General features: G+C 38.8%; 1 protein-coding gene across 7 annotated transcripts in view; it reads right to left on the bottom strand.

The window, feature by feature from the left end:
- The window catches only part of CD96 (CD96 molecule), a 113,016-nt gene that overhangs the window by 72,405 nt on the left and 24,763 nt on the right, over positions 1-15,848 (bottom strand). For 4 of the 7 annotated variants that reach the window (XM_039250386.1, XM_039250381.1, XM_039250382.1 and 1 more), the window contains 2 exons: positions 7,438-7,562; positions 6,951-7,169 (listed from right to left, as the gene is read on the bottom strand). In XM_039250386.1, the coding sequence (XP_039106317.1) occupies positions 6,951-7,169; positions 7,438-7,562 (344 nt within the window). The remainder of the gene's footprint in view (positions 1-6,950; positions 7,170-7,437; positions 7,563-15,848) is intronic. The other 3 variants (XM_039250384.1, XM_039250385.1, XM_039250387.1) reach the window with 1 other exon arrangement.

Raw genomic sequence — 15,848 nt, 5'->3', positions numbered from 1 at the left:
TTGGTGCTTCTATTCCGTATCCTTTCTTGCAGTTTTGAAGAAAAGCTGCTACTCTTCTTGCCATACCAGACTTGCCATGGACAAGATCGCCAGACAATCATCGTGCTGGTCAGTGTCGGTGAATGTGCTAAGGGCCGGTGGCGAGGGGACTCCTGATGGGCCAAGGGTAGAGGAAGGGAATGATCTCATTCTTCTCTAACGTAACTTAATAATGTCAGTTGAGTTGCTTTAAAAACACTGTGACACATCAGGTTGCTCCTCTAGAAATTCTATCTCAGTTGTTCTGGGATGAAACTCAGGCTGGAACATTTTTTTGAAAGGTCCTCAAAGGATCCAGGTCTGAGAATCACGGTCTAACTCTAAACAACAGATTAATCAATCATTATGTGCAGAGATCAGGGGAAACGGAGAGAACGGAGATCAACAGAAATGCATTTGGTGGAGAAGTCACGCAATAAAGAAAACAAAGATCTGTCACTTGGAATCTCTGGTTTAAATCTGTTAAAAAACAAAACAAAGCAAAACTAGACAGATTCAGATTAGAAGAAATGGAAGCTAAGAGAGGTAGAGAATTCAAGTATGACCTGGGAGCAGAAAACAGTGGAAATGCGAAGGCAGACTTTAAATAGTTTATGTAGGTATTTCCAGAATATACTTAGGAGAAACTCTTATGTAAGACACCATTCTTTTTTTTTTTTTTCGTATGTTTATTACTGAGACAGAGAGACACAGAGCATGAGCAAGGGAGGGGCAGAGAGAGAGAGAGACAGAGGGAGACGCAGAATCTGAAGCAGGCTCCAGGCTCCAAGCTGTCAGCACAGAGCCCGATGTGGGGCTCGAACCCACAAACCGTGAAATCGTGACCTGAGCTGAAGCCGGACACTCAACCGACTAAACCACCCGTACGATAGCATTCTTTAAGTGACTAGGGCTAAGATTGCCATCAGCTTTACATACAGACACATAGATGGTACAGCTTGCAAACAATGAGAGCCTGCTCCAGATTACCCTGAAACAATGACATACAGTTCACCCCACAATAAGGAAGGACCTAGAAGTCTGTGCTACTTTCTTCCTAATGAAGAAGCATATAGGAAATTAAAAAGACAGAACTTATATGCTGGAGACAGGGGCCCTAAAAGGAGCCATGTGTGTTGGGTGGTGACAGAAGAAAGTGGGCACGGTTCACTCAAAGGCCGCCGATCTGGAGGCCAATAATGAAGGAGGCAGGCTCCCCCTGCAGGTCTGCACAGCCAGCTAACTTCTACAGCGCTTGCTTCATGCACAGGCTCTGTGTTTGTGAGGATCTTTAAAGTTCAAAATGCTTTTTGGTCAGTTAGAAAATGACTCCCCATTTGGAACATTTCCATCTGTTACTTAGCAGTGGGAAGAAAGGCAGTCAGAAGCTGAGGTTGGAAACTAGGGAGACAAAGCTGTTTTTCCTTTATTATGTAGCTGGGTGTGGGTAGTTTAAACTGATGGAGGCGTTTTAAACGGGGTCGAGGGAAGAATTTGCAGTGAATGGCCGCCTTCAATGAGCAAATGGGAGAAGAGGTAAGAAGAAGATGAGCCCAGGCAGACAATGAAATGTCTGGAGCTGGGAGAGGAGAAAATAATACTAATAATATGTTATAACCACCATAAAAGTTTTTTTAATATGGCTTTTACATTTAAAATTTATTAATGTTTTAATTTATTTCTGAGAGAGAGAGAGAGAGAGCATGAGCAGGGGAAGGTCAGAGAGAGAGGGAGACACAGAATCTGAAGCAGGCTCCAGGCTCTGCACTAGCTGTCAGCACAGAGCCCGACGCGGGGCTCGAACCCACGAACCATGAGATCATGACCTAAGTCGAACGCTTAACCAAATGAGCCACCCTGGCGCCTCACTATAAAAGTTTTATATTCTTATTAATCATAGCTTAAATTTATTCAGCACACACTATGCTTTAGACACTGTGCAAAGTTCTTTCGATTTATTCCTATGTGCAAAGTTCTTTCTGATTTATTCCTATGACAATCTGGAATAAACTAAGGTTAAGTAATTTGCTCAAAGGTCAAACAAAGCAAGAAGGTGCTTAACTCAGGGCATCAAAAGGCAGAGATGCCCAGGGCCATGGACAGGTAAGCCTCAGAGACAACACATACCAATAAAAACCAAACCATCACAAAACAATAAAAAGAACTTTTTTTTCCTGAGTATTGCAAAGAAATCCCAGGAAGCCAGAGGCCTTTATATAAATTGCAGATTACAGAGGTGTGGACAATTTGTTGACTGAAGGAGCTCTTTTATGATATAGTGATCTACCTTTGGCAATAGGGATCAGAGAGTATACCTCAAATCCTCTATGATAATAATGTTCTTAAGTAACCTTGTCTGCTGAAAACAGACTGGTAAGAGGTCTTGTACAGAGTCTTTATCTTACCTTTTTTTTTCTTGTTAAAAGAAAAAAATATAAAAATGGCAGCATAGAGGGAGAATGGTTTGATTCTGAGTAAATGGACCTTTTTTCCAAAGAAAAAAATTTGATGACTTTGTAAAGTTTTTGTTTTTGTTTTTTGTTTGTTTTTTGAGAGAGATAGTAACAGTGCAAGCAGAGAAGGGGCAGACAGAGAAGGAGAGAGAATCCCTATGCTTATTTTTGAGACAGAGACAGAGCATGAGTGAGGAAGGAGGAGAGGTTGCAGGGGTGGGGAGGGGGGGACACAGAAACTGAAGCAGGCTCCAGGCTCTGAGTTATCAGCACAGAGCCTGATGCAGGGCTCGAACGCATGATCTGCATAATCATAACCTGAGCCAAAGTCGCACACTTAACCAACTAAGTCACCCAGGTGCTCCTCTAAGTTTTTATTTTAAAAAATATTTTGTTAAAGTATGTATCTTAATTACTGATTTGGGGGGCAGTCCCTTAAAATTTTGCATCTAAGGAGAGGACCTTGCTCACTTCACCCTAATCCTAGCTCCTATGACAATCAGCGAGTAAATGGTAAGAGCCAGGATTTTAAAACCATTTCCTTCCCAAAGTCACACTGTTAATAACTGCAATATCCAGCCTCATATCAGTAGCAGAACAGAGTCCTTGCCTTTTCTGCGTATAGTCTATTTGAGGAGAAGAACAAATTCACAGGAAAAACAAAAAAATCAGGACCCACAGAAGAAAAATAAATGCATAATTAAATTTTGGGTGGGAATTGGGCAAAATAATTAGCACAATGAGGGTTGGGCAGGGTCGTACTGAATCATGAAAAATTCTTCCTCTATGTCTCTTAATGACCTTAATGAAAAACCTTAAAATAATTTGTGTGTGCTTTCCTGTTTTTGTACTATAATCAGAATTTCCAATGCAGAAAAGAGGCCTTGGCACTATTTGATTCAGTGATGTTACCTCATCTCTGGGCTGGCCCGAGCTCCACGTCAGACCTGGCTGCGTTGACCATACCACATGGCAGGCATTGAGTGTATAGAGCTCATTCGATAAATTCTGTTAATTGTATCGATCGCTGCTTCTTTATCTCCAAACTGCTTCTTATCGTCACACTTCCTCCATTTATTTTCCACCGAGTCAGTGCTGTCAAAGCAGACTGCTTGCAAAGCTCTCCACGTCTACTTTGTAGAGCACCATAACAATATTTTTTCTAGTCGTTGCTATTGGTTGCCAGTTCTCTGGGGGTTGGCTACTACTTTATTTCTGATTATGGTGAAGACAATTGGGGTCAGCAGCCATCAGGTAGAAGGTGACGGTTTCATTTTCTGAATAGCTAGGCTTCCCACAGGCATGGAAAGCCAACATTGTTTATATTGCCAGTCCACTTTTTGTTTAAACATAAAACATCACAAATATTAGTGAAGAGTATATTGAAAAGATGCATTTATAGATAGAAACGTAAAGAAACATAAGCATCTAGGTTTTAGTCCTGTGCCTTTATCACTAATACTGAACTATTTGAATCTGATGTAATCCTCTCCTTCTTTTCATGATCCTAAGGAGTAAAGTCATGGGTTTCTCTTTCTTCACCAACTTTAGAAACAAACATTCCCTCAGCACCTCTCTACACTGCCACTACCAACTAGTACTCACGGGCCCCAGATCTCAGGGTTGTCCGTGTCAGAGCTTTGCTGGCCAACTGTTCTTTAATTATCCAGCTCCAACATAATCGAAGAAGCTTTTTCCAGGTCCATTTACTCAGAATCAAACCATTCTCCCTCTATGCTGCCATTTTTATATATTTTTATTAAAGCTGTATTTCATAGCAGGAAACATATTCAATGTCGTTTTATATCCCTGCAGGACTTAACACTCAAAACAGATTCACATATGTTTGCAGGACTGAATTGAAATTTATACTGTAAGAAATCAGGGTGATACTTTGGAATGAAAACAGAATATTAGACTCTATTTAGAAGCTCCCAGAATAAACCTGCAGGATTTCCCGGATGACTATACACTTGTGCCCCAGGACATAAACCGGAGAAACTACTACTTGTCCCTTATCTACCAACTGCACTCCATCGAAACATAAATATCCTCTGACTTCTTATTCATCATCCCATCATGTACGGAAACGCTCAGTGCCCACGGATGGATCAACCCTTTGTGTTTAGTTAATTGCCACTCATGCTATATCAGTGTTGGATACACCATTTGCATCTGATGCCTTTCTATGTCAGTGTAGTTACCACCCTGGAATGTAACTTCCCCAAATGCAATGAAACTACTCCATGGATGCATTTAATGCAGCCACTGCACAGGTTCAGGTACAGAGAGAAAAATCATTTTTTAATGATAACTGAGAATACCAATGACAATCCTGAATTAATGAGATGTTATCAAATTCCAGATACAAGAAGACATGACTTTGGTTTTTCAGGGACCTAGACGAAAATAATCTTGTTTATAAAATTGTTTCCAGGGCCTCGTGCAGCCTTCCTTGGAAGTAGGAGCCCTTCGCAGCTTCCTGGAGCGACTGAGTTCAGTCCAGTAGGTTGTTACACTCTTCAGTTTGTCTTCACCACCTGCAGTCTTTAACCTTTTCCTAAAAGCCACATGAGAGCATGTTTTAAAGAACAATTGGCTTATTATGATTATTACTGCTCATTTAACAAGAGATTAAGAGATGATTATTGCTCATTTAATAAGAGATTAAATACTGAAGGGGGGGGTGGTATTTATGTCAGGCAGACCTGTCACAGTCATGACTTGAAGAGCTGTCCTAATATGAGGACATTAGATGATTTCATGTCAGACTTGCTGAATCCCACAGCTGCCAACAGTGTGGAGCACAGATGAAAACCAGAGGAGCAGATAGATTTTGCATTTAAAGAGGGAATGCACAGTAGGAATTTCATCAGCACATTCGCCAATACAATGTTCCCTTTGAAGAGAGATTTCTTCAAATCAAAAAGATTCCTCAAGTTGTCTGCATCACGGTGCATCCTTCAAAGTGACAGCATGCTTGAGGTTCTAGAAGTTTAAGATTGCCTCCCTGTGTGACCCTAGGTGCCCTCTCTCTGTCTCTCATTTATCCTGAAGGTCCTGGCAGGATCCAGAGATAAGGTCTGCATAGTCTTCTTCATGTCTTTGAAGGAAATTACTAGATAGAAGGTGTCTTCTCAAGTTATCTGGTCATGGATAACGAATGAGCTGCTCATTAACCAGCTGAACAGCCAGCATGAATTTAGTGACCATCAGTTTAACATGAGTCCAATGAATAGGACTGTGAGGGGAAGGGACAAAGAGAAACAGAGAAACAGATCCATTCCATTATTTATCCAGTCTTTATCGAGTGCCTGTGTTCTAAGTACTATACTGGATGCTGGGGAGTTTGAAATGAGTGGCACAGCTTTTTGCCCTGGAGAAGCTCAGAGTCACACAAAAGATACAGGCTGACCGAAGTATTGACACTTGCTTGGAAAAACAGATGACCCACCCTTTAGAGAAGATAAGGATGCTATAGATCAACTTACTAGCCAGTATAAATCTCTACAGTCATGCTTTATTAAACTGTATTACTATTTGTTATGATTAAACTTGATTATACCCAGTGATAGTAACTTTGTGATACGTAGAGTGGAATTCTTGCCCGCTGCTGGGACACATGAACAGCTCAAGCAAGGTGTAGATAGGATGCTTCCACTGCTGTAATGTTTAGTAGAGCCAGTTCCTGCCCTCGTGAGTCCATTTCCACTTTTCAACTTTTTTCTGCAAACCACACTGTACCATGTTTGTTAAGAACAATTGATTTATTCTAATGATAGGCATAGTGATAGGAAGACTTACATTTTAGAAACCAAACCCTATAAAGGGAGAAAAAAAGCATTTTTTGATGGATGACAAAGAGATCTCAGAACAGTGTGATAAAGTTATTTCAGAACATTTTTTTTTCTTTTCATCCTACTGACTATTCAAAAAATACCTGGACAGTGAAAGCTCATCAGTAGTTTGTATTTCGAGGCTTCCTTGCAAGTCCATTATTTTGGGTTTGGCACATCCTCAGAGAAATCTTTATAGAAAGGGTCTAGTTTCCAAGACAGCCCATAAAAATTTAGGTAACTTATAATATGCATTATCATTTATGCAGACACAGTATTTTATAAACTGTATCTACTGTTACATTCACGGAGGTCTAGAAGTTCAGCAAAAAATTTTAAAACCTGTGTTTGATGACAATCTAAAAATTATTCTAATCATATTCTGGACCATCTAAAGAAATGTCCCATTATGTGATTCTCAAAACTGTGTTTATGGTTATCTTTATTTTTTTTTATGTTTATTTTTGAGAAAGAGAGGGTGTGGGGGGGGAGGGGTGCGCGCGCGCGCGCGCGCACACACACACACACACACACACACACACACACACACACACACACTCCAAGCAGGCTTTCTGACAGCAGAAAGCCCGATGCAGGATTCAAACTCACAAACCATGAGATCATGACCTGAGCCGATGCTCACCTGACTGAGCCACCCAGGTGCCCCTTCTGCCTGTATCTTACGAGCATTGAGCGGTTCTGTTTCCCGATCTGAAGATGCTGTGTATTCCCCAGGATGCAGCAGCAAGGATTCTAGGAAAAGGGGCTTCTCCCTCTGTACATGTTGTTTATAAAACAAATCTTTGTGAGAAGGGGTTTCTGCTGGATGCGCTCCTCTCCAGGCCATCATACTCTCTCCTCTCTGTAATCATGGTTCAGTATATAGCTTGAAATAGTAACTAACCTTTAGGAACTAAATTTTAAATTACTGTATTCACAGACCTGGAGGCTTGCGGAGTTAGAAGGAACCTTAGTGCCCTCCCTTCCCTCTCCCGCCAGTCGGGCATCTTCCACATAATGCCTGCCTCTCCTCCCTCGTGCTTCCTTCCCTATTATTACTTGTTATTCATTTTCATGTCATTAATATTTAAAGACCCATGCAGTTATTCACTGAAAAGGGCAACACTTACCACCAACCATGCAAAGGTGAACTCAGACGAAATTTCTGAGGAGATATTTTGAAAGCATGGTATTTCCAGAGTCTGATTTATCTGTACTTCTATTATATGGTCGCTTCTCCATTCATCCTGCGTAACTATAACAAAACATAGATGGAAAAGGCATGAACATGTGATTGGTTTCTGAAATGCTTTTTTTATGAGAGGGACAGGAGCAGTTTTACTATAGAGATTTATCTGCCCTCAGGGCACACCTATGACAAGGCAAAACCCCACTACGGTCCTCATTGTCCAAAAGGCAAAATGGAACTGCTGAGAATCACGGAAAATTTACAGGAAACTACTCTCAAAGAACCCAACTCACAGTTTGATATAGTCCTCTGTTTTAACCCCAAAATTTGTGCTTTAGGTTTCGGGTCATATTTTCTTGATCAGTTAGAATGTAAAACTTTATAACCCAACTTTGAATTGTCTTTTTTAAGAATTCTAATAGATTTAATTTTTTTTAAGAGGCGTTTAGTTCCATTGCAACATTGAGTGGAAAGTACAGAGAGTTCCCATTGTTCCCCATGCACGCACAATGTTCCCTACTATTAACATCCCTAACCACAGTGGTACATTTGCTACAACTGATAAAACTACAATGAAATATCATGATCACCCCCAAGTCCATAGTTTACTTACATTAGCGTTCACTCAGAGTTGTACAATCTATGGGTTTTAATGACTGGATAATGACAAGTATTCAACATTGTAGTATAACATTGAATAGTTTCACTGCCCCCAAATTCTCAGTTCTCCATCTATTCATCACTCCTTCCTGTCAAAATGACATCCGCTGATCTTTTTACTGCCTTCATGTCTCGTTGTCTTTTTAGACCTTATAAGCCATCCTCCAAAGAGAGCATGATATGGAAAAATATGTAAGGAAACTCTGAAGAAGTATTGTTAATGGATTTTCATTTTTAAAAAAATTTTTTTTTATTTATTTCTAGGAGAGAGAGAGACAGCGTGAGCAGGGGAGGGTCAGAGAGAGAGGGAGTCACAGACTGAAACAGGCTCCAGGCTCCGAGCTGGCAGTCAGCGCAGAGCCCGACGCGGGGCTCGAACTCAGGAACCGCGAGATCATGACCTAAGCGAAAGTCGGACGCTTAACCGACTAAGCCACCCAGGTGCCCCTGGATTTTCATTTTTAATGTAATTTGAGCCAAATATCCTCTTTGGGGGAAAGTAATAGACACACACATACACATTTGTGACTAAATTATAGTGAGACCAAAAAACAGTTTATAAATGGAAAGAATGCTATTGTCCTAATATCCTAAGAATCTTATGTTCTTTTTTCCACATCTATATACATCATGTTTGTATGTATATGTTTTCTCACTCTTTGAAATCCTTTGAAGCAGCAAATGTTTCCTATATTTTTCCTTAAAATGTTCTGCATAATTCTTAAGCTATTTGTGGTTGAAATTTTTGGAGACTTTTTGTCATTCTGTCATTTATACACAACATCATTTGTTTCATCGTTTCCAACATATTTGCTTGTGTCTTCTTTCAGTTTGGGGTTTTAGTTTCAACTATGATATCTATCTAGCAAGGATCATCCTTATACTAATAGCTTTCCCCTGACCATTCAGCTCCTTAAGATAAATTCCCTGAAGTATGATTAATTAATGGATCATGGGATATGAGTATTTTCATTAGTATCAACAGCATATTTTTTAAGTGGGATATTTCTCAGTTTGTAATGTTATATCTAGCTTTAGAATTTTGTTATATTCCAATCTCTCGTAGCTATCTTTGTTACTGATGATTCCTTCCTCCTCCATTCCTGAATTGAAACCTGGCCTTCCCATTAGGCCACAACTTCCCTGTATCATTCTCAAGTAGTGGTTGTTTACTTTCCTGTACCCTTATTTCTTCACGATTAGGAGATGGGACCACTGCTGTCCTTGCTTTTCATTACTGCTTCCAAACATTATTCCAACCCCATAATTTAAGAAAGCCTGTCCTTTATGGTTAAAACAATTTAGCTATAGCACTACTTCAGCATGGATTTATTTTATGCCACCACCAAAACTGTTTGCCACGATTGCACATCATTACTACCATTCAATTTTATTCTTAACATTACTGTAATTGTTTCTTTTTTCTGTAACTGTTTTACTTACAAAAATTTATTTTAAACAGAGAATGATCTAAGCACTAATATTTGAGAAGGAAATGAAATCCACTTGATATGTTAATTATATTTTAATGACCATCACCAATTATATAAGTATTAAACTTTTGTAAAGTTTATCCAGATTCTGGGAAGGTGGCAATGCAACTGACCTAACTTTTTAAGTATTTCTGACGTTCCCTATAAAAGCAGACAAAGCAATTAGAGTAGCAAAGCTAAAAACATATAGCTAATATCTATAGTGACACCAATTAACAATATATCCCCATTAACAGGTGGCGACAAATCACTAGACCATGGTGATATCAGCAACTGAACAGAAAGAAACAGAGGAAAATCGACTGGGCTTCCGATGCCCCTAAGAACTAGAGAACCCCCCCCCCCAAAAAGCAATAGCTAATCACTAGAAAAACATGTGGGCTAATCTGAAAACAGCAGCAGAAATGAAGAAAGGGGCTTGCAGGCACCAGATTACCCAGGCCTTCAAGGAAAACAAGGAAAAGCTGGTCAGCTCTGCGACAGAGGGTGCTTTTCAGACATATCCCTATACTGAGGAGAAACCCCTGGGAGTAGAAACCAAATTAAACAGGACAGGTCTAGGGGCACCTGGGTGGCTCAGACAGTTAAGTGTCTGACTTTGGCTCAGGCCATGATCGCATAGTTTGTGAGTTCGAGCCCTGCGTCGGGCTCTGTGCTGACAGCTCAGAGCCTGGAGCCTGCTTCGGATTCTGTGTCTCCTTCTCTCTCTGCCCCTCCCTCATTTGTGCTCTGTCTCTCAAAAATAAATAAATGTAAAAAAATTATAAAAAAAAGAATAAACAGGACAGGTCCAATAGGAGAAAGCAAACAGGCAACTTAGATAAAAGTGAGGGATAGGAGGAGAGAAAGTATATCCCAGAAAGTACAATGGAATATTATTTACCCTGAAAATAACAGACGAGATGGCTTTAGAGGCACTGAAGACCCTGGAAAAGCTAACCTGGCCCTCCCTTCCAGGGCACAAATCAGCATGCGTTTACCTTAAGCGTGAGCAACAGAAAAAGGATAGGATAGAATCGCATGTAAAGATACTACAAGAAAAGAGAGGAAAGGGAATAAACAAACATCCCTGCACCATTGACAGCATGTTAGACAAGACAACTTCAAAATAAATAAAAACTATAGCCTAATAATTGAAACTGAGGTAAAAGAAATAAGGAAAATGAGATGAGCTGTGAAAAATTTTAGCAAGACTGGTAAATGAGTCAACTGGAGAGAAGGAAGCACAGCAGAGGTAGGTGAGAGAATTCACCTATTATTTCCAAATAACTCATTTTAGACATTAAGAGCAAGAGTGCCTGGCTGTTCATGATCTCGCAGTTCGTGAGTTTGAGCCCCGTATCAGGCTCTGTGCTGACAGCTTGGAGCCTGCCTCAGATTCTGTGTCTCCCTCTCTCTTGGCCCTTACCCCATTCACACTGTCACTCTTTCTCTCTCAAAAATAAATAAACATTAAAAATATTTTTTAAAAGAGAAGTTAAGAGCAAACTAGAAGAAAAACAAGAACATATTAGCCCAAATGCTACTGCAGTGAAAGAAATTTAAAAATTGAATAAAGGGAAATTTTAAAATAAATTAATAAATAATACATTTTAAAATAAAAGAAAAAAGATAAGCAAAGAAGATTAAAAGCATGTATAATAGAAGTCACTGAATGACATAAGCAGTAGACAGGAAAAAATACTAAAAATTAGAATTCAAGTACAATTTCTTAAAGTATAATGATTAGAAACTACATATTGAAAGATTATACCGCAAAAGTAGGAAAATCGGCTCAGAATAGACATTAAGCACATTATTATAATGGTACTTTTTAAAAGTCAGTTATGGGGAAAGAAAATAGGATTTTTAGCTTTTGACAGCAACTCTTTATGCCAGACAATAATGTAGCACCATATTTAATATACTCAAGGAAAGAAAATGTGAACTAGGGATTTTATATTCAGCAAAATTAGCCTTTTAATATAAAGACTACATAAACCCTGTTCATGCCATGTGTAAGAACTCAGGGAATATTGCTCCCATGAGCACTTCTGAGGATTCTCCAAAAGAATACTCTTTGGACTCAAGAGACATTTACATAAAAGCTGCGGTGACTGTTGAATCTATGTCTCCTTTTAGCACTAAAAATAAATCACTGTCATAAGGAGGAGAGCAGTAACGCATATATATTTTAAAATAATGATAAAAGATACGTATCAAAAATGGGGCAAGGCTTGGATTGAGCTGCTTGTGTAAACATGTATAAGACTAAGCAAATGTAATAAAACCACCATTTCAGGACCAAAGGAAAACATGTCATTGAGAAACATTTCTTCTTGAAGAACTGCTAGAAGTTCAGTAAAAAGGGCAGGAGTCATTAGCCTTCTTGCCTAGAGGTTCTTCCATGCCCTTCCCCAGCCTGGCCAGTGAGAAAGTCGTTTTCCCATTTTGGAGCTGGCTACAACAAGCAGCAGCTTTTCTTCCAGAAGAAACTCAGAATTAGGTTAGGTCTGAGCGCGAAGATCCTACACTTTGTTCGCTAACAGGCACACACCTGGTAGGAAACAGAAAAAACTGCAGCTTGGTTAGCTTGGGTTTGCAAATCCTATCTGGGTGGGTAGCAGCCCAGAGAGACATGAAACATGGAGACTCTGGAAATCAGGGAGTCACAGAGTAGCAGAAAGAAGTTGTCTACCCATCCCAGGCTGGCTGGGAAAGTACACAGGTGAGTGAAGGGACTTCAGAGAGCCTACTGGAAAATAAAAGAGAAAGGAGTCCACATTATTGTCTGCAACTTTCAATGCACCCTCTAACCATCCCCCCCCCCAACATCTATATGTACAGGGTAGAAGCCTAGAGGGCTGGAGGATTTGTGCATAACTTGTCAAATTCATTGGTGGACCGACAGAAGGACTTGGCCAACACAAGGCAACTCCGTGGAAACCAACCTAAAGGCATAAGAATTATAATAAAAACTTGAGCAGAGATATCAATAGCCACACAGTGAAGAGGAAACTGATTTTATAATTTAAATATGGATAGTTACCAAAAATACTTTAAAAACTCCACCAGACGAAGAGTTACCCCATTATTACTATTATTACTTTAATGTCCAGTTTTCAACAAAAAAGAGGACACATGAAGACAAAAGCAACCTGTGATCTCTATTCAGGAAAAAGGCAGTTGGTTGAAACTGATTCTTAATAGGTGTTACATTGAATTTAACAGACATTAAGGCAGTTTTTATAAGTGTGCTCGTAGGATTAAAACAAAATATGATGAAAATGAGTCAATAAATAGGGAATCTTAGTGGAGGAATAGAAAACTACCAAATGAACAAAATAATTATTCTAGAGTTGAAACGTCCATAACAAAAATGATTAAAAATTTACTTGGGATTCTCAACAGCCAATTGAGATGGCAGAAGAATCAGTGTATTTGAGGGGCTCAGTGGGTTAAGTGTCCGACTCTTGATTGTGGTTCCGGTCAGGATATTGCAGTTCATGAGTTTGAGCCCCACATCTGGCTCTGCACTCTCAAAATAAAAAATAAACTTAAAAAAAATAGAATCAGTGTATTTGAATATCGGTGAATATAAATGATCTAATCTGAAGAACAGAAAGAGGATTGAAGGAAAACGGAGCTTTCCTCCAGGAGGAAAACTGGCCATAGAGGACAGTATCAAGTGTCCAACATGTATGCCGTGCGAGTCATAGACAGAGAGATGGAAGACACTGGAACAGAACAAATATTTGAAGAAATGATGGCCCCAAACTTCATGTTTGACTTTTAAAAACTTTCCCCAAAATTAATCTATACTTCTAGGAACTTTAAAGCTCAAAAAAGGTAAACTCAAAGAGACACCCACCTAGGCATATTATAATCAAACTGCTGGAAGCCAAAAACAAAGGAAATTATGCAAGTAGCAATTGAAATCAGTAAGAAAAACAAAACAAAACAAAGCTATCACATGCAGAGACCAATAAAACAATTAATGACTCTCTTCTCAACAGAAACAATGGAGATCAGAAGATATATTCAAAATGCTGAAAGAAAAAAAAAGCCCAGTTTTTTTTCACATTCAGTGAAATTATCCTTCAAAACTAAAACTGAAGAGAAAAAAAAGAAAAAGACTCCTCACAAGTAGATTTGTCTCATGTGAAATTCTGAAGTTCTTTAGGCTGAAAGGAAATGAGAGTAACTTCACTCCAGGAGATGGAATGAAGACCATAGGAAATGGTAAATATACGGGTAAATACAAAAGAATATATATATCTTTCTCTTTTTCTCCTCTTAATTTCTTTAAGAACACGAAATTTTTTTTAAACCATTCATTGTTGCACATTCTGTTGGGTTTATCTTTGACAATAAAACAAAGGGAAGAGATAATATTGGAGGAAGTTGCAAAAAGAGAGAAAGAGAGAGAGAAACATAGAAACAGACACAAAAATGATCCTGACTTGAAGCTTTCCAACGAGAATATAATTTTTAATATATTCAAGAATATTCAAGAATAGAAAAAAAAGTTGAAGGAAGTAAATGAAAAGTTGGGCAGACTCATCAAAGAATGAAAAATCTACCCAAAACCATAACTTAAAAAAATAGTGTCAGAAATTAAGAACTAATTTGATTGAGTTGAAAACTTACTGGACATCACAAAAAATAAGATTTGTGAAATGGAGTATAGGTCAGTAGAAAATTTCTAAACTAAACTGCAGAATGGAAAAACAGAGTAAATAGGAAAAAAGCATTAGAGATATACAAAAATATCAATTTAGGCACATTTTTAAATACTAGAAACCTAGATCACAAATTTTTTTTTTTGTTTATTGTCAAGTTGGTTTCCATATAACACCCAGTGCTCATTGACAAGTAGTATCACATATTTTAATGCTAGTAAAACTCCATGCATGTGAATTCATAATACTTAACACAGAATACTTCTCGGTCACCTTGTAAGAATGCTAGTGAATCAATGCATTTTTAAAACTGATAAATACAGGGAAAGAATCAAGTATCTGTTCTGCTTTTCTTACACAAATTGTACCTCCAATAAATAGCTGATTCATGAGAGGAAATTTCTCTATAAGAAGACTTCAGCCAAAAAATGAAAGAATGGGGGCGCCTAGGTGCCTTAGTCGGTTAAGCGTCCGACTTTCGCCTATGTCATGATCTCGCGGTTCGTGGGTTCGAGCCCCGCGTCGGGCTCTGTGCTGACTGCCAGCTCAGAGCCTGGAGCCTGTTTCAGAGTCTGTGTCTCCCTCTCTCTCTGACCCTCCCCTGCTCACGCTGTCTCTCTCTCTCTCTCTCTCTCCTAGAAATAAATAAAAATATTAAAAAAAAAAATGAAAGAATGATGGAATTAGAGCATCACTATTTGTCAATCCATAATGAATTAATGGATCTAGGCAATGCTCATCAGTGGCTGTTAACATAACACTACCAGACATTATGTGCCTCTGACATAACTATGCAACATCATCTGTGAAGTATTTGTGCCAAAAAACAAAAAATAAAAACAAAAAATACCTCACTAGTGAAAGAGGAACATAGAGATACCATGGGACATAAGAGTAAAATCCAGGCTGTGGGTAATTTTACAGGATAAAGAGTCAAATTTACTCAACAAATACATTGGAAAAGAAAAGTAAGAAAAATAATATTCAGATTAAAAGACATTTTTTCAAATGATTCATAATACTTTGAGTTTATGTGAATCCTAATTTAAGCAACCAAAATGTAAAATAACATCTATGAGGCCAAATGGATAGTTAATGGTTTTAAGAACTTACTAGTTATTTTTAATTCTGATAGTGGTATCATGGCTATCTGTGAGTGTGTGTCTGTATGTGTGTGTACTTAACAACATCTTTATCATTTAAAGACTCATTCTAAAATGAGTAAGATATTGGGGCACCTGATTGGCTCAGTCAGTTGAGCATCCAACTCTTGATTCTGGCTAAGGTCATGATCTCACGGTTCTTGGGTTCAAGGCCCATGTGCTGTCTGCACTGATGGCACAGAGCCTGCTTGGGATTCTCTCTCTCCTTCTTTCTGTTTCTCTTCCTCTCTCTCCCTCTCTCAAAATAAATAAATAAACATTAAAAAAAAAAAATAAGATACCTTGGGTTTTCCTTAATCTGGGAGGTGGTGGTTGCTAAGGGTTTAAATGAAAGAAGATTAGGGCACCTGGGTGGCTCAGTCGGTTAAGCATCTG

Source organism: Hyaena hyaena, unplaced genomic scaffold (genome assembly GCF_003009895.1).
Source record: "Hyaena hyaena isolate Hyena2069 unplaced genomic scaffold, ASM300989v1 scaffold_366, whole genome shotgun sequence".
Taxonomy (NCBI): domain Eukaryota; kingdom Metazoa; phylum Chordata; class Mammalia; order Carnivora; family Hyaenidae; genus Hyaena; species Hyaena hyaena.
This window is presented reverse-complemented; position numbering and strand designations above follow the sequence as displayed.